Here is a 17,136-nt window from a genome sequence, read left to right as displayed (position 1 = left end):
ACATCTGAGAAATACAGGTAAATTGGCATATAATTTCTCACCAAAAACGGTACCGTCAAATATATTGAAAGAACACTTGGAGTAATCTTAAACAGTGAGGCGACGGTGATGCCCGTACGTGGATGATAAATGCATTTTTCTACGAGATTTGGTGTCAAAACTACTTATTTTATGTTTTATCTGAGACTCACGTGAGATTGAGGTGAGCGGGCGAGTTGGCGTTGGTTTGGTCGCCGCCGCCGCCGTATTTCTTCAAACACGCACCCTTTGGCTTTTGACCACATCCTTGTCACAGCATTACCACATTTCTAGGGTTCCTCTGTCTCTTATTGTCTTGTAATGCAGACCATTCAGTCACGTACTTGGGGGACGCGTTTTGATTCCCTCGTTTCTTCTCCTTCTTCACCCACACTCAAATCTACTCTTTCTTGTGAAAGCGTCGCTCTCACCAGCGATACAAACATTGCTCACGCTTCCAACAGAAAACAACACGAGAGAATGCCTCATGACTCGAGTGTATTCGTTGGCAGGTAATCTTGCATCCAATTCTATCTAGCTCTGCTTTTGACAACGAGACCACAGCCTTCCGTGTAACATCGAGCATCAAGAGCTCAACCGTCTGCTTTCTGAACATCTTTCGGGATACACAGAACCACAGAACATCAAGGTAGTTCGCGACTCCAAGGGTGGTACTTGTGCCTTCATACAATGCCAGGTTTGTTTCTTGGATTAAAGCATCATTGTGTCACAGTTTACGCGTTATCCAGGATGCTGCTTCTGCGGCTCGATTGATCGACACTCTTCACTCCTTGTCTCCACGTCAATTCATGGGTCGTTACTTACGTTTCGAGCCTGCTCGTGCATTTAGGACTCTGCTCATCTCCTACAGGTGAGCTGACCGTTCACTGTGATCAGATCATGCGCATATTGCCACCTTTATCACTCGTTTTCAACTCCTTGCTCAGTTAAATCAATCTAACCGGAATTTCACAGGTGTCCAAGGCAATATGTGCCCTCTGATTCAACGGGCAGGGTTTTTGGCGACTTTAAAAGGGACAGACTTGTTGAACTAGAACTGCCCTCAGCTATGAAGTTATGGCGAAATGCTGGTGCCAAGTGAAATAGTTTATGCCCTTATTATCGAATAGCCACTAACCACTACTTCACTGAAGATATCTTTCAATCCTTTACAATTCAGACGCTTGCACAGCAGCTGAAGTTGAAGGTCTGCAGGTCAACGTTAATTATAACGCAAATGCACCGAATCTTTTCCTTTCTCCACTACTTTTCGATGCAGAGGTCAGTAGCAATGTCGGCTTCGTATTTGCCGCTGTTTATATTTTAATCATAACCCAGACACTTCAAGCGATCACTGCACTGTTCGGACCTGTCGAATATTTCGCTCCGTATAGCCCTGAGAAGGAGAACTTGGGAATGCCCTTCGCTCTAGAGTTGAAAGATAGTAAGATATACACAAATTCCGTTTCTTTGGTAACTGATCAAGGACCCTGGTAGCTCCTACACGCGACTGGCCTGCCTCTGCTGTACAATATCCTTCCCCTCACGATGCGCCCCGTTCTACAGTTATGGATTCGGGATGCTGGGAAGTTAAGTGGCGCTACCGAGATGATTGCGTCAGCGCGTTAATGGTATGTTATTTCTACCGGATATAACGCTGAAAATAACAGGGTATATGCGTCTCAGACTCTTCGAAAAGTACCTCATCTCACCGTGACATGGGCACATCAGCTACCTTTACCTACAAATCAACAGCAATCACATAATGCGTCCTATCATAACATGAACCAAGCTCACTCAAACGCGACCTCGTATTCGTTTCATGTGCAAGCTGGATCTAACAATAACCCTACAAAGGATTTTGGTGGTATAATGTCTTCTCCTGAATCATACCTTCCACCCTCGTCTCGGTTTACGGGTGTAGGGGACAAGGTTTCGACCGCTAGAGACTCACCGTTAACTCCAACTCTGCCTCGCTCCGCACCTGGCGATTTCCTTTCTACCCCAAGGTCGTCATCCATCAGTGATGACCGAGACTGGACTCGAAATGTTGTTTCAGCCACAGTTACCCCTTCCCGTGCTCGTGCACATTCTTTAAGCTACCGTTCAGGCTCTTCCCTTCGTGTTGGCGATAATGCTGATGACAGTCATATATCTGGTTCAACTGCGGTAAATTGGTCCGAAAACGATTTTCCCCCGCTAGGAAATATGTCAAAGAACCAGGAAACACAAGGTCATCTGTGGGGTGATAGGATGACAGCGGCTGAAGGGGAAGATCATGATGATAGGTATTTGAATCCCTCAAATTTTCTTCTACCTCAGTCTCACTAGTGTGGAAAAGCATTCCATCTACAGAGTCACTTTCTAGTACGTTGGCTTTATTTGGTACTCCACGCCTACCGGCTTCGCAGGTTGATCCTGCAGAGAGAGAAGACGAAGGGCAAGATGTAGATGTAGATATCCCTCCGACCCCTGAATTTGGAACGTCACCCGTAACACCTAAAACACCAGGTTCTCTGGTACCTCTCACTCCAACCACAGGCAGCTACATAGGCGACTTTCAGAGTGTATCCTCAAAAGGGTACCATGGAAAAGGTGTTTCCATGTATACTGAGGAGAAGCGAGAAAGTGCTTTAGATCCGACCACAATTTTTGTCGGAGGACTCGAGATGTATGGACCTAATGCATGGGACGAGGAACGAGTTCGAAACTTCTTTTCCAGGTTTGGGGGGGTTGAAACGGTGAAAGTTGTTCGTCCTGGTACGTGAAATTTAGTAAACTGAAAGGGTGGCCATCAGTGATGACGACCCTGCTACCCAGTGAATAAGCGGTCGGCTTTCGCCTTTGTTAAATTTGATAATACAGAGTCACCAATACGTGCTGTGAATGAAGAGGTATGATCCACCTTTTTTAGATGAATTACACGTGCCAATTTTTGATCTCAACCTATATATTTTCAGCATAACCGCGTCCTTGATGGTCGACCGATTCGCGTTCAGTTGAGGGACTGGAATCCGCCTCATCGTGCAGTCTGGAAGTTCAGCCGCGGCCGCGGTAGGTTTCAACAATTCGGTGCTACTCGTCATAGCGTCGAACAGGCGGACGATCAGAGTGAAGACTTTTGTACAAACACTTCGCTGCTTAGTCTTAACTCAGAAGATCAAGTCGCTGATGTCGATACTGGTTCATTCGCGGACAAAAGCAGTATCTCCGAAAGCAAAGATGTCAATTTGAAACCTCGATCAGAAAATTCTATAGTGAAGTGGAGCACCGACGCTCAAAATAGCGGAGACGTAGACAGAGGTGAAGCACAACGCACAGATTCTACATCTATCGAGAAAAGTTCTACGCATGATTCTTCAACCTTGCGTCAATCCGCAGTGCCACAATCAGACGATTTAGACAAACCATGGATGCAAGGGACACACCCACCCATCACCACTTCTTCGTCTTATGCATCGGTCTCAGGCCCTACTCCTATGGCCTATCCAATACCAGCTGTAGGATATTACCCACAGCAAGGCGGTTGGATGCCTGGATTTGCACCTCAGATCCAGTATCCCGTACCTTTTGCTTATCCGGGTACTTACGCATACCCACAGTATCCGAACCCTGCGGGCTCTGACACAAGCGGACCACCGTCTGGTACGCAGACTCCTTTCCCCCAGCCCGGGGCCATGTATGCCGTAAGTTTATGTGCTCTAGATCTTCTTTACAAGGGGATTGACATCGGATTGCAGCCTTTTATTCCCTATCCAGCGTACTCCGTGAGGACTGTAAGCTTCGATCAAACTCAGAGTCAGTCGTCAGGGACCCCCCAACCTCAGGCTCCGTTGTTGCCCACAGGTTTCATTCAAGGCGATCAGGGAATGCTCGTTCCGGTCTATCCTCCTGATGCGCTCGATCAGTACATGTCCGGTACCCAGGGGCAGCAAGTAGCGGCTGCCGGACCTCCTGTTCAAGCACAAAACACTCCTCCGTGGCGCCCTTACTCACAACCTCCAGTGTATCCTCCAACTATCCCAATCGCAAGCATCCCAGGTTTGCATCCTCCACCTTTCCAGGCCATAGCAGGTACACAGCCAGGTGTTGGAAATCATGGTTGGATCCCTCATCATGGGCCCTCTATGACGCCTCAAGCACCTCACCCTTCTATGCAAGGTTCCGCGCGTCAGCATGTTCCGCACACTGTCCCGGGTGGATCATCTGTTTCAGGACTAGGACCTTTGTTCGAGCAGCGTAATGTTCCCCCTAGACGTCAGTATCGAAGAGTCTCACAACCTGATTACAATAAAAACAACACCAATACCCGAGGTCCTCCTAATCGCTATCCCAGGGGAGGCATGGCTACCTCCTATTCGTCTTATAATGTCGATCGTACTGCATCTCAGCAGAACTTTAGTCCGCACAAGTTCAGCGAACATTCTAATCGTGATTCTGGCGGAAGAAATGATTGGAGTCAGGCTCAGTGGAACTTAAGTCAGTGAACCTTTTCATAGATTTTCCAACAATTTCGTCTTTCTTGTACATGTTATCGTTCAGCTGCCTTCGTCTTTTATGTTTTTAAATAATTGATATCCCCCTTCGCTCTTTCTACTATATATTATTCGACGCTCTTATCTTCCATTTCTTCCAATGAAAGCACATGTCTAAATGCTCTCATTTTCATAAAGCATCAAAAACAATATAAAGACTTCCTCTATTCTTCTATTCATTCTTATCCATAGCTTCTCTTACCTCTGCTCATTTGTTACCAGTTTTTCTAAATTTTAGGTTGCGTTCTCGTTTACATACTATACATCGTACACAGGTCCTCAATTCACCACTCGTTTACATTCCATTGCATTTCTCTCTATTCCATGAGTTTAACACTGCTACATCAAGTTTCGAGGCAGTTATCCTTCTATAGATCTAGGTATGGTCACAACAAACCGCGTCATTCTCTGGTCGTCTATTTCTTTTAGCCAGTGCCCCTGTTCTTCCCAGAACATTTTTTGGCGCGCACTTCCCATCCATAGCGGCGCAATTGACAGATGATTAGCTGACTTCAGTTCGTGGACATGCCATACTCCGGGCAGTGGCTTCCTTTCACATGACGCCGTCGCCATTGGGTAGTGTCGACATAATTCAGAACTACATGATAAAAACGTTCAGCAAATTACCCAAAAGACCGAGAGACTGAGCATGTACCTGCATTCGAAAGGATGGTACTGGGAGAAGACAGGCACAACTCCATCATTTGCACAAAATAGCTCCTGAAAATTACTGTGAACACGGCTTTTCATCACAGTACCACCAGATTCAAGGTCGTCGCAACCATCATGCGAAGTAGCAACCTGTGACATAAATGAGGGTTGCGGTTGAAGGGAAGAGAAATCAAAAGACGCCATGAAACGAGAGGACAGGTATAATGGAGAGAAAATGTCTAGAACAGCGAAGAGTCTACGAGTCCCTTTCCAGTCTTCTACTGTCTAGAAAAGGCTCACGGTTATTGTCTACTACAAAAGATTTCAAGACTTGGAGATTTACCATCTCAGCAGCATAAGCACGGTAAAACGAGTTCTTGTTCGGAATGCCCTCGAAAACTGCCTCTCTTTCATCCGCAGCCTCGAATGTCACATCAAAAGGCGCAGCATCTCTACTTTCTGCCCAATCGCTCTTTTTGAGCTGCTTCCAAAATGACTTCCAAGACGTCTCACGATACGAGAGCTTTCGAGACTCGCTGTGGAAATCAAACGGGCTGTGCGTGGGAGGTGAGAAGAAGGATATGATGTGTACGATCTTTGATAGAGCGGTGCCCAGTGAGAGAGGACGAACGGCAGGTGCAGCGTCTATGCGCTCGCCGAGGATATAAACAAGCTGTGTTCCGCGGAGTGGCGATGAGACTAGAAAATAGTCAGCTCATGTTATATATTCTGCTGCATAACGCCAACACTTACTTGCAGTGACGGAGAGAACCATGTCAGGGTGCACATGGGTGCCAAAGAAGCCTGTATGCATAAGCCACTGCAACTTCACGATAGTCGGACCTCCCTATGAGTTTCGTTTAGGTGATTATGATATACATAAAACGAAAAAAGAGGAACGAGCAGACCATGGAGTGTCCAAGGAAATGGAGAGGCCTCCCTGTCGACCACTCTGGGTACAGTCCTTCCTGATTGGTCCGACCATACCGCGAATGGCCATGTTCGAGAGCGTGCTGTTCGCCATAATCGACTATTGCAAGAATTCGTCGATATAGGCGCAATATTGGGGCGCATTTACACCACCTGTGCCTCCACACAACGCGTAAAACAGCTCGCATGCTCTGTCATGCAATGAACTGACTGGTCCTACACTTTTCCAAAACAAGGTTTTCGTAAAAGTGACTCGGGACGCTTGACGTGTTTGCAGGACACACCTGACGAAAATCGTTCTCCTCTTCTTCAGACCACTATCCTCATGTCCTATGTTCAGGTAATGTTCGAAATTACCCCACAACAGTGCACCTGTTCCACCGAGAAAGCCATCGACGATCACGACAGGTATCGGTTCGTCTTGCGGTCTTGGGACACCCACCTCGCAGGGGGATTTGTGGTCTACAGCGCCTGGCATGAGGGGGATTGTTACACGACACTTCTATGTAAGAAGAAGAGGTAAACGAGCGAGCACCTTTCTTAATAATGTATCAGTAGGACCATTTCCGATGTCACGATGGAAGGAAACCGAGGAGCATCACCAGAAGGTCTCGATCGCGGACTTTCATTGTCGACGGAATATGCCAACGATACCTCGATCAAGGCACCGAGCACTATGCCTGGACAAGTGTTGATAACGGTACCTCAGTTGAGAATGGCTCAAAAAACAAATATCGCTGACCTAGATTTTTGTAGGAGCAAGAATAGATACCATATTAAACGATGTCAAGTTTTAGGTCAGTGATGGCTTATTTTTTGAGCCGAGCCGTTCTCAACTGAGGTACCTTTATCAACACCTGTTCAGGCACACTCTGTTTACTTCGTCACTCACATAAACGCATAAAACGTTGAACCTGAAGCTCACAGGTAATTCGTACGCAAAAATCAAGGTAATCTGGGGACCCCTTCAATCAGGGTCATCACTGTATTGCTTCAAGCAAAAAATCGTTCTAGAAACCTATCGAAAATAATTAAATGAGGTGCTATGAGTGTGCAGAGAGAAAGACAGTTCTTGAAGGTTATACTTGTGATACTCGTGTTTCAATCCTCAACGATTCACGCTCAAAGAATTGCGTGAATAGTTGTTAGGATTCAGATGCAGTGACTTGTAAACAAAAGAAGAAAAAATAAAGAAAAAAAAAGGTTCACTGTGTCCCAACAAAAAAAGTCATAACGTCATCGAAGGAGTGATTGGTATGTGTCGTGAGAAGAAGGATATCATATTTGCCAGGGAATGGGAAGAATGCAAGGGGGGATTAATGTCGAGATATGCAGGGTTTTGTAAAATAGTCATTGCGAGAATAAAATGGAATAGGGTCATAGAAAGTCGTCCTGCCCATGAGAGCATGATTAAGCACAAACAGGACAGGGACATAGCGCTAGAACACGTACACATAGTAGGGGTCGGTACAAACAGTCGTCATAGATATGTGCATATGTCAAATTAGTGCCAGACTCGTCGGCAGAGGTAGTGGCGATTAAATGCGGGTGTAAAGTGCGGATGCATAGTACACTATAGGGGTTAAAGCGCTCAGCAACTGTAGGCATTTGAGTGACCGTAAAGGGACACACCTTACAAAGGGTGATGATGGGTAAAGTTGGTATGTATTTGATTTTTTTAGGGTCGTTTGTTTCCAGAAAACCATGACAGGTATACACTTCCGACACTGGCAATATGTACTTTAGCGCGGACACGACAAACCTACGTGACCATAGTCAGTGGAGATACGAGAGCAAGGATAGGAACAGATAGCATACAGTGTCTGCGACTTCAGCCTTGCGAAAATTTACATGTAAATCACCATTAGGCATTCTAGTAATTTGGTCGACTTCACCAAACGACTGAGAGACATATATCAGCAACAGCTTGATGTAGGGTATGATGAAAGTGGTTACCTGACACCACCTCGTGGCGGCCTCTAGTCTCCTTGAATCATTGAACCCAATACCACTTATGACCAGTTTCTTCTTTTTACTGCGGGTATGGCTGCTAATAGATGAAAGCGACACCCTGCTCTTGCCAGGATCCTTGTACACGATGTGAGGTTGAGAAGGATCATGTTCCTCAATGACAACGGCGGTGTGATTTGACTTTGCCTTCGTCACGAACGGCAAGCGGATGGTGCTTGCCTTGTGTGCAAGTGACGACGGCGAGCTCTGTGGGTCGGCCAGGTGCGGAGCAGAGAGTGGGAGGGGCCAGAGTGCCGGTGTTGAAGCTGAAGCAGTATCCGCTTTGAACAGCGACCGTGACGAGGGCTTCGGAGAACGCGCACGAGAACGGAGAGAGTTGAGGAAGATCGTTTTCTGGGGCGTCGAAGATAGATGGGGCATGTCAGTTTCGTCGTAAGTCGTGGTAGTGGGAGTGGTGAACGAGGACTGGGTGTTGGACGAAGATATACTGGGGCGTGACGGGTTAGACTGAGAGTCGGGGCTCAGAAACTGGGTGTCGGTGACGGAAGAGGACGAGAAATGTCCGAGGACACTTGGCCGCCAGCGCCAAGGCGATGAGGACGACCCTGGGGACCCAGAAGGACCATCGGAAGAGGTGACAGAGTGAGGATGGAGGGTCTGTAGACTTGTGGATCGGGAGTGTTGACACCCATTATTCGCGCCCGAGTTTGAATTGGGATGCGGAGACCTTTGAAACATGGATAAGCGAGATGGACTCCGAGATGCCGAAGAGGCTGCAGACGGGGAGGCCGAGCGGAGTGACAGCTGAAAATTGCGTATTGAGGGTGGTGTGTGGGTGATTCTTAGTGTCGAGCGAGGAGTCGACGTATCTTTGGGCACGGAATGATCTACAGAAGTCTGCGATAAGGAGATACGGAGGATGATTAGATAGAGGTCCAAAATAGAGAACTAAATGTATAGTGATGACGTACCTGAGATTCGCCAGACTCCACTGGGGGATAATCGTGGCTTTCATCCAAGATAACGTAGCTGTGCATGCTACCAGCGTCGTCGAAGCTGTTGCGCAGCGCAGCGCCACTCAGATGAGGATAAGCCAGGTATGGGTTACATTCGGTACCGACGCCTTGGACGTCATCTGAGATGTCAAAGTCGAGATCTGCCTGCGACGACTTTGGCGAAACATGACTTTGTTGTTCTTGGAGCCAGCGCGAGAGATGACTTGAGCGACGGCGGAGAGTCCTGCTGGAACGTTTCACTTGGAGAAAGAGGTCGTCGCGGGAGACGCGGGAGAGACCAGACGCGTCCATTCTGCGAACAGTCGTGCCAGAAGATGGGGAACCGGGGCAAACTGGAGGGTGCTCTTTATAAAGCAGCAAATTGAAAGGAAACACATGGGTGATGTCAGTACCGATTGTATCTCGATATATTACAAGTTGCCACATACTGATACTGTCGATGTCGGTCATTTGGGGCTCATTTGTATCGTTAGAAAATAGTTGTGCAGAAGTAGAAGCTGATGTTTGGAGAGAAGCGAGAGAACACGGTTGTTCTGGTTCAGAGATGTTTGACGTCTGCATTGATTGATAGTTGTTGAACGAGGTGCAGGCCAAGTTGGATAGAGTACAGAACACAAAATGGAATACTGGGCTGACGTTGGAGAAAAGGATGGCGGAGAAGTAAGTGGAAAATGGGGTATTATTGGAGAAAAAGCATGGAAAGATGGGAGGATATGAACGTTATATGAACGAGGCAGGCTGAGACAGAAACAAGAAACGATGCACTCCAAATTCGGTTCGTTGAACAGGAACGTGGCCGCCAATTTTTAGCTCTGCTGCCGAGTCTCCCATGCTCCCTCAGTTCATGACCAGCTGTGTACGCCATTATATTCAGATCTGTCCTCCAACGACGCACTGTCCTGCGATAATCAGGCAACGATATAAAGCGTTTCCGTGTCATCACTGGCATCTCCCACCGCTGTCACTCACCTGTCAATTACTAGCTCTCTTTTATTTAAAGCTTATGAGATACCTGCATCGCGTCCTTTCCAACAGATAAAGCAACAGGCGGCCTAGCGTCGATCTAGGCGATCCCACTTGTGAATTTGTGAATGCAGAAAAAACATTCATGTCTCAAATCTTGGGCGCTACCACAGGCGCCCGATATGACCCACCCAGCTGTCCATCGTACCCCGCACTCGGAGACATATTCCTTGAATCTTAAAAGGAAAACCGACCCTTTCCTGTACTCCTGTCTCTTAATCCTGTAGAAATATGGCGACCGCGGTTCAGCGTCTGGATTATAGCGCCATAGGTCTGGTGAATCCACGAGCGGAAAGGTCTGAAAAAGCTATTGATACATCCTTTCATTCCTGTATATATTACGCGTACAGATACTCTTCACTCTATAGTTTTGTGCACCACCTGCGAAGGCCGGAACATGAGGATCCTTGTCCACGCCGACGTAATCGCCGACACACTCGCCTATCCTCACAATTTATATCAATGCAAGCTGTAAATGAAGACCGACTCGGAAACGCCGCCAGCCTGGAGCGAGCTTGTGTCACCTCGTATTCGCCTCTGAGCTAGATTGCTCCACGCCGGGTAGCGTCTGAATGAGTTTCTGTGTAATCGCCGTGAATAGATTCGCAGATGACGTCTTCTGGTATCGCTGCAGCAGTTCAAACGACTTGTCGCTGCTCTCATTCGACGTTGGTTCGACCTCCGCAGCGTCCAACAATGTCACCAGCTCTGTGTCCACAGGCATGCTTCCCAAGAATGGCAGCCCTTCTCGTCTAGCCATCTCCTCGCCACCGCCAGTGGAGAACACGTTGCTGATTTCCCCGCAGCATGGACAGACGTACCCACTCATATTCTCGATCAGCCCAAGGACAGGAAGAGACACGGTCCGAGTGAATGAAAGACACTTCATTGCATCTATTAGCGCGACAGCTTGTGGTGTAGTCACAATAACAGCAGATAGGCGTGAGTGTACGGGAGCAAGGTGCTCTAATAACGATAAATGTTCGTCAGACGTCCCTACTTGCGTTTAACACACTGCTCAGGAGAGTACAAAACCATATAAACGCACCTGGCGGTGTATCAATTACCAAATAATCAAGGTCACCCCATCTCACATCACTTAGGAACTGCCTGATCATCGCGTTTTTCTTTGGTCCTCTCCACACGACCGAATCTCCCTTCTTCTTCAGCAAGAATCCAACACTCATACATGACAGTCTCGGCTCTCCATCTCCACGCGTATCAGCGTACACGGGGACCCATCCGTCACTACTTTGATGTACACCATGCCCGTCGAGACCCAGCATGCGCGGGATCGATGGTCCCGTGAGATCGACGTCGAGGATGCCAACGCGAGCGGTCGGCGACGAGGCGCGTAAGCTGAGGGCCAGTTGAGCAGAAACAGATGACTTTCCGACGCCACCTTTGCCTGAACAGACGATGATGATGTGTTTGACGGATTTCAGCCGTCGAGATACGGGTGTTTCTTGGATGTCCATGGTCGACGTCGCAGCCTGAGGGAGAAAAGCTGAGTAAACCGGACAGATAAAGATCGGATTTCGGAATGATATATCTACATTTGAGTCACAGGTCGTGGGAAAAGATAAATTAGCTCCTATCCATGCCAAGGAACGAGCGCCCACAGTATCATATATATACAAGACACGTTTACAGTCTTCCCCCGTCATCTCTCCTTATCGATGGCACCTGCGAGGGAAAAAGTCAAACGCCCTTCAGCTGCTCAAAAGGGCAAAGAAACTGTCGTCCAAAAATCATGGATCACGGACATGCCTTTGGATGTCTTATTTGAGGTGGGAAGAACACATCTCATCCTCGTCGCTCTGATTTTAAATGACATTCTTTCTAGATTTTCAAATACGTGGAACCTTTAACATTGTCGAATCTCACAAGGACTTCAAAAGGCTTTCGTGCACTCCTGCTGAATCGCTCCAAAGCATGTCGCGTCTGGCAAGACGTTCTCGCAGGAGTTGAAGGTCTGCCACCAGCCTCTCAATATTATCTCAGTGAGCCCGCATACGCTCATTTGATATATGTACCAATATGTCATGTACGCTTCTGTTGCAATATGGTGGTTCAGGTTGGCCACTTGTTCTAATGAAGTTCTGTGTAGGGATGTTATGAAACCCAGTGCGACTCCGTCATTTGGAGCTTTCGTGCGCGCATCTGTGCAAAATGCATTCCATCAATGTAATGAACATTTTTTACTGTTGGTCCCTTGGATTCTTTGCTAATATTGTTTAGGTGTTGCGACATCGCATCGTTTAACAGTCTTGTCTCTAGTTCTCTCAGGAAACATGTCGAAAGATCTCAATCTCAATATGTGCTCCTTCCATACAGCCCAATTCGGAGATGTATGTGGATCTTCATAATAGATATTTCTACGCCAGATACTCATACCCTGAGTAGTAGGTGATGCACCTCGTTGCTACCTCCATGATGTCAGGCAACTCCAAGAACAGTTCAATGCTTTACCCAAAAAAAAAGGCGAACTAGTCGGTGACTTCTTTCGTCAACGCATCTTCCTTACCTCAACAATCGGTAATGTAAGCATATATTACATGCGCTGAGTTTTTCACTTACGCCCTCCACTGTAGCACGCACGACTGTGTGCGTACTGGGAGGAAAGACTAACACGGATCCGTGAAAGTGAAATCAGAAGGCTCATTTACAAGAGACGGGTTGAGTATGTATTTTTCAAAGCTTTTTTCAAGTTGTTATTTATGCAAAGTATAATCTTTGAATTTAAGGATCGAACACAGGTTGACAAAAACTGGATGGGGCGGAGAACTGTCCTATATTAAGGGAGACTATGGTAGCGAATTTACATTTTCTTTACTTCCTGAGGTCAATAAAGCTGAAAAGCTCGATAATAGGAGTAAGTTGTTCAATCGATGATATTTCCTGTTTCTGACAATGCATATATTCCGTAGAATGGCGAAATATCCATCCAAAATTGTTCGATTACATGATGAAACATAGCTTGTCCCGTATGAAAGAGCCTCAAGAATCAGCTTTGCGAGCGCGTTTTATAAAGCTAGATACGCTCATCAAAGATGCTCCGAGGGACATTGAGCTTGATTTCTATCCACGTTTAATAGACATTTGCCAATTCCCCAAAGTCCAACAATTACTGGATGTGGGGTACAGGGTCGAGGTGGATTGCGAACACCTGCAGAAAGAACTCAAGTTGATTCTGCCCGGTCTCATGGAAGAGTGGCATGAGGATGTCATGGAAGAATTCGAAGATCACCTGCGCTCCAATTTCAAAGCTCTCAAAGCTCGTAAAGACATCAACGTTCGTGAACTAGCCGCATTGACGTTCACTTGCGAACAATGCTGGACTACTCTGCAGTATCCCATGGTCCTCGGTCACAGCTGCCTGTATCAGATCTATAGTGCGTCGCCCACCATGCCGAACCAAGACTGCGGAGCTGTCGGGGAGACTTTGTATGCGGAAATTGCCAAAGAGAAGTGTGAATCTTTTCCTTGGTCCTGCAAGATGATACGACCTACCAAGTGGAATGATCGAGTACAGAACTTATTTGAAGTATGCGGTCAAGATCCTAGAAGGGCCAGTTTGGAAGATCTGGATAAACAAGATGCAAGGGTTTTCTGCAATATGTGCCGCCGCCGTCGAGGGCGATTAGTGATGACTTGGCGAGCTGCAGTAAGGAAAAATGCAATTTCATCATAGGTCAAATTCACTGATGCATCTATTTCAAGTTTAACCACTGTCATTCGCATCATAAGAGAGCTGAGCCTTCATCGGTGACATGGTCGCTTGTGACAGGCGAAGAAGAAAAACAAGCAAGAGAACTAGAGGAATCCTGTATGGATAAGGCCATACTGAAATATGAAAAAGAACCGCATTGGACTTGCCTCGGTTGTCCATACGTAGCTTCGAAGGGAGACGTGATTGCTCATAACTTCGCTGAGTGAGTTGGCTCGGTGCACTTCTAGGAATGTGTCTTCAACCATCATATTAAATGACTCGGAGCAGACACGAAATTTCTCCTGGGGACGTTGTGGAAGGCAAGGATTACCACCGAATGATAGGCTCGCCACCATTCGCAATCAAACCAGTGGTGGTCTACCCCAAAAGGATCAGCAACAGGGGAGAATAATCCGCGCCCAATACTATTAGAGGTCACTGGAGGAGGGGTAAGCGGATTATGCGCGGACCGTTTGAACTCGATTAGTCTCCTCTGAGCAGACTGATCGCGGAGTGAGAATCGTGTCGTTAAGGAAGATCCTGACCGTCGGTACTATCGTTGGTGTCGTGCTGTATCTCTAGCAACATTCAGTGGTAGCCTCTGCCTCGATCCGAGAATACTTCAAGCCGTGTAATCACAACTGAATTTCATGATGAACTGTAGCGTTTAAATTCGCAGGTGAAACATCACATATACACAATTTTAAGATGCTATATGATACGCAACTGCAAAATGTGATTCATGTCGAATCCCACTTTCTTCCCCAGACCCAATGGGTGTATGGTTGTCCATCTACTAAGAAGAAACTCGTCTGAACGAATAACTCTTGAGGTTACCCCAGTATCTAACGTGATACAGTTGTCGTACTGCATCTGACAAAAATAAGTTCCTGTGGCGAGATACGATGTGTTCACTGACCCACATCTAAGCCAACAACCATATCAAGTCAACGACTATATTAATACTATCGGTATCATGACACTAACAATACATGCAGGAGATAAAGACCATTGAAGTACTGTACCCACTGTAAGCCAATCAAATCGAAGAATGGAAAGGGAAATATATAAGCCTCAGGTGCTGTTTGGGCGCCAAAACAAAGCTGGAGAAGAGATTGAGATGGGTTTTTGTCTGAAGCCTCTACACCCCTAACAGGAGTAATTGATCCGCATATACAGTATAGCACCTACTTTTCACAAGCTTGATGAACTTCCGCCTTCCATAGCGCTAGAATGTACGAGAGGTTGAAAACAGGAAGGAGTGACGCGGAAGGATATCTGGATTTGTGAAAGAAGGCTTCCGCAAAAACTGTTGAACCAGCTGAAAAAATGAACGGATCATCGACTATTGTGTAGTCGCGGCGTTAATTGACATTTTACAGGATTAAACCAAAAGGAGTGGACTCAATTCCATATGTTCAATATGGTGAGTGTCTTCGCCATTGGCTAAATGTCCAGCCAGGAGTCCGTATATAATAGAAGTGTTTGTTTACGTCCAGAAGAAGGTTGGAAAAGGATCAGCTGAAGCCATAACGACGCAATAAGTGAAAATCAAGCGTTCGACACTCTGAATTTCCGTGATCGGTCTTCTAGGTGTGGGATGCATATACAAAGGACGTTCCAGAGAGTCTGATACGGGAATGGTAAGAACCTAGGACTAGGATAGCTGAGAACCGTGCATACCTTTTCGAGTTATCGCGCATGTACAAAGTTCATCTCGTACTTGTTCCGTACTTGTGCCCTTGCCACGATCACAGCATAAGAGGTGACAAAAAATCGTGGATGTGGCAGCTGTCTCAGAGATAAGAGATACTTTGACGAGTTCCACGCTGGAGGCAATGAGCCCACTTTCATTGGCAGAGATTAACCGTCATAGGGCACGTGGTCGAAGGTGTTCCGTGTGTTTGTTTCGTTTTGTGTTTCGTTTCCGTTTTTCTTTGAACTCTCCGTATATATAGCAGACGATGCCACCGATGTGTGTAACAAGTCTCGAATGGAACGCAGACTATAAATCCTTGGAAGTCACGTCTATGATTGGCTACAGATAACTGGTGTAACACTGAAGGGTTGCGAGTTGACCGCACGCACCCAACATTGGGTGAAACAATGGGAGCGCTGTGACACACCGAAGTTTCATCTGGCTGAGGAAGAGTGCGAGATATCTGGCATACGGATGGCTCTAGCTGGGTAGAATTACGTTCCCGCAGCGTTGCTGGGAATCACAAGGCTCAGCGGGTGGTGTACTATGTCCCTCAGAAGCTGTACTACGCCCGCGTAGTCTCCACTTGTGTGGCAGGCGGTACAGAGTTGCTCTAGTCTATGTAGGCTGTGAATGTAGTTTCATGTCAGAGATGACAATGTCATTGACAATAACCAAAGTGCAAGCCAAGTGTGTGGAGGTGGCAACGACCGGGTGGCAGTTCTTTTAGCGGCCGTACTGAAATGTAATAGGCATCTTTCTTCTGGCCACCCTTTTCAGTTCAGCTTTGCCATCCGACGTTCGTTTGTTCTTTCATTCATCTTTCTTTCTTCCCAGCTTTGCTTTCTCCTTTTCCTTTATACCCGTGCCTACCCAGGTCGTTTTATGGAGGCTCCATCGTTGATCCTCGTTCCCCCGTCTTCAAACTTCCCCAATCCATCGCCGTCCTCCTCAGTCCCAGAGCTTACCCAGACTCCAATCGACCAGGAGCGCAGCTCGTCAGAGACGACAATATTCACAATTTACTCAATGTATGGCGACGACGACGCTCGGGCCAGCTGGTCTGCTTCAGCCTTCGACGACAATTCGAAGGAGCTCGACCTGTCGCTGTCAGACAACTTCAGTTATCACAATTCTTTCTTAAAGGCCAGTCCACACACGTCAACCCTGACAAGCGATACGACATACATCGATCTCTCCTCCGACGTCCAGCCATTCTCCAAACTCTCCAGTCCACATCACCTGCCGCGCGATTCAGCCACCTCCAACGGCTCCGCCCATTTGCCTCCCTCCCGTCCAGGCTCAAACTATGCCACGTCCCTCAACATTAATGGAAAGGATTCTTTGGTTCTTCCTCCTCGAGACTCTGCATCCGCAATACAAAAACGTCCCCGTGGCACGATGGCATCGTATGGCTCATCTGCTACTGACAGTATACCACCCAGTCTTGCACACCCAAGATCCCCTCACAGTCGTCCACCATCAGCTTTACGGCGATCAGAGTCGCCTGGTGGCGAACGTGCGCTTACTATAACTACTCCACAGTCCTCTGTTCCTCACGGTGTCCCGCTCACCCCTCAA

General features: G+C 47.1%; 7 protein-coding genes across 7 annotated transcripts; 2 read left to right on the top strand and 5 right to left on the bottom strand.

Moving 5' to 3' along the window:
• Positions 1-339: 339 nt before the first annotated feature.
• On the top strand, positions 340-4,505 carry SERLADRAFT_432817 (uncharacterized protein; the record flags this gene model as incomplete). Its single annotated transcript, XM_007312984.1, has 12 exons — positions 340-530; positions 583-715; positions 768-889; positions 994-1,116; positions 1,173-1,299; positions 1,357-1,462; positions 1,516-1,649; positions 1,705-2,306; positions 2,360-2,778; positions 2,839-2,912; positions 2,979-3,704; positions 3,759-4,505. The coding sequence occupies 12 exons, from the start codon at positions 340-342 to the stop codon at positions 4,503-4,505; spliced, it is 3,504 nt and encodes a 1,167-aa protein (XP_007313046.1).
• A 560-nt stretch (positions 4,506-5,065) lies between these two features.
• SERLADRAFT_364902 (uncharacterized protein) lies at positions 5,066-6,612 on the bottom strand (the record flags this gene model as incomplete). Its single annotated transcript, XM_007312983.1, is given in 6 exon segments — positions 5,066-5,151; positions 5,312-5,485; positions 5,505-5,903; positions 5,958-6,051; positions 6,113-6,234; positions 6,288-6,612. The coding sequence occupies 6 exon segments, from the start codon at positions 6,610-6,612 to the stop codon at positions 5,066-5,068; spliced, it is 1,200 nt and encodes a 399-aa protein (XP_007313045.1).
• An 849-nt stretch (positions 6,613-7,461) lies between these two features.
• SERLADRAFT_455895 (uncharacterized protein) lies at positions 7,462-8,550 on the bottom strand (the record flags this gene model as incomplete). Its single annotated transcript, XM_007312982.1, has 4 exons — positions 7,462-7,707; positions 7,767-7,896; positions 7,953-8,036; positions 8,091-8,550. 3 exons carry the CDS (start codon positions 8,523-8,525, stop codon positions 7,813-7,815), a joined length of 603 nt encoding a protein of 200 aa, XP_007313044.1.
• Positions 8,551-9,076: 526 nt separating this feature from the next.
• On the bottom strand, positions 9,077-9,588 carry SERLADRAFT_412592 (uncharacterized protein; the record flags this gene model as incomplete). Its single annotated transcript, XM_007312981.1, has 2 exons — positions 9,077-9,465; positions 9,550-9,588. Coding segments are annotated over 2 exons (411 nt in total), but the record flags the coding sequence as incomplete, so codon positions are not given.
• A 783-nt stretch (positions 9,589-10,371) lies between these two features.
• On the bottom strand, positions 10,372-11,635 carry SERLADRAFT_455893 (uncharacterized protein; the record flags this gene model as incomplete). Its single annotated transcript, XM_007312980.1, has 2 exons — positions 10,372-11,140; positions 11,193-11,635. The coding sequence occupies 2 exons, from the start codon at positions 11,620-11,622 to the stop codon at positions 10,665-10,667; spliced, it is 906 nt and encodes a 301-aa protein (XP_007313042.1).
• Positions 11,636-11,760: 125 nt separating this feature from the next.
• SERLADRAFT_412590 (uncharacterized protein) lies at positions 11,761-14,514 on the top strand (the record flags this gene model as incomplete). The annotated part of the gene is made up of 10 exons (XM_007312979.1): positions 11,761-11,934; positions 11,991-12,191; positions 12,255-12,331; positions 12,386-12,495; positions 12,551-12,687; positions 12,739-12,827; positions 12,904-13,019; positions 13,075-13,811; positions 13,868-14,079; positions 14,142-14,514. 10 exons carry the CDS (start codon positions 11,824-11,826, stop codon positions 14,266-14,268), a joined length of 1,917 nt encoding a protein of 638 aa, XP_007313041.1.
• A 286-nt stretch (positions 14,515-14,800) lies between these two features.
• Positions 14,801-16,223, bottom strand: SERLADRAFT_455890 (uncharacterized protein; the record flags this gene model as incomplete). The annotated part of the gene is made up of 2 exons (XM_007312978.1): positions 14,801-15,485; positions 15,540-16,223. The coding sequence occupies one exon, from the start codon at positions 15,708-15,710 to the stop codon at positions 15,549-15,551; it is 162 nt and encodes a 53-aa protein (XP_007313040.1).
• Positions 16,224-17,136: the final 913 nt, after the last annotated feature.

Source organism: Serpula lacrymans (assembly GCF_000218685.1).
Source record: "Serpula lacrymans var. lacrymans S7.9 unplaced genomic scaffold SERLAscaffold_1, whole genome shotgun sequence".
NCBI lineage: Eukaryota > Fungi > Basidiomycota > Agaricomycetes > Boletales > Serpulaceae > Serpula > Serpula lacrymans.
The sequence above is the reverse complement of the archived record's forward strand: the minus strand, read 5'-3'. Positions and strand labels throughout refer to the sequence as shown.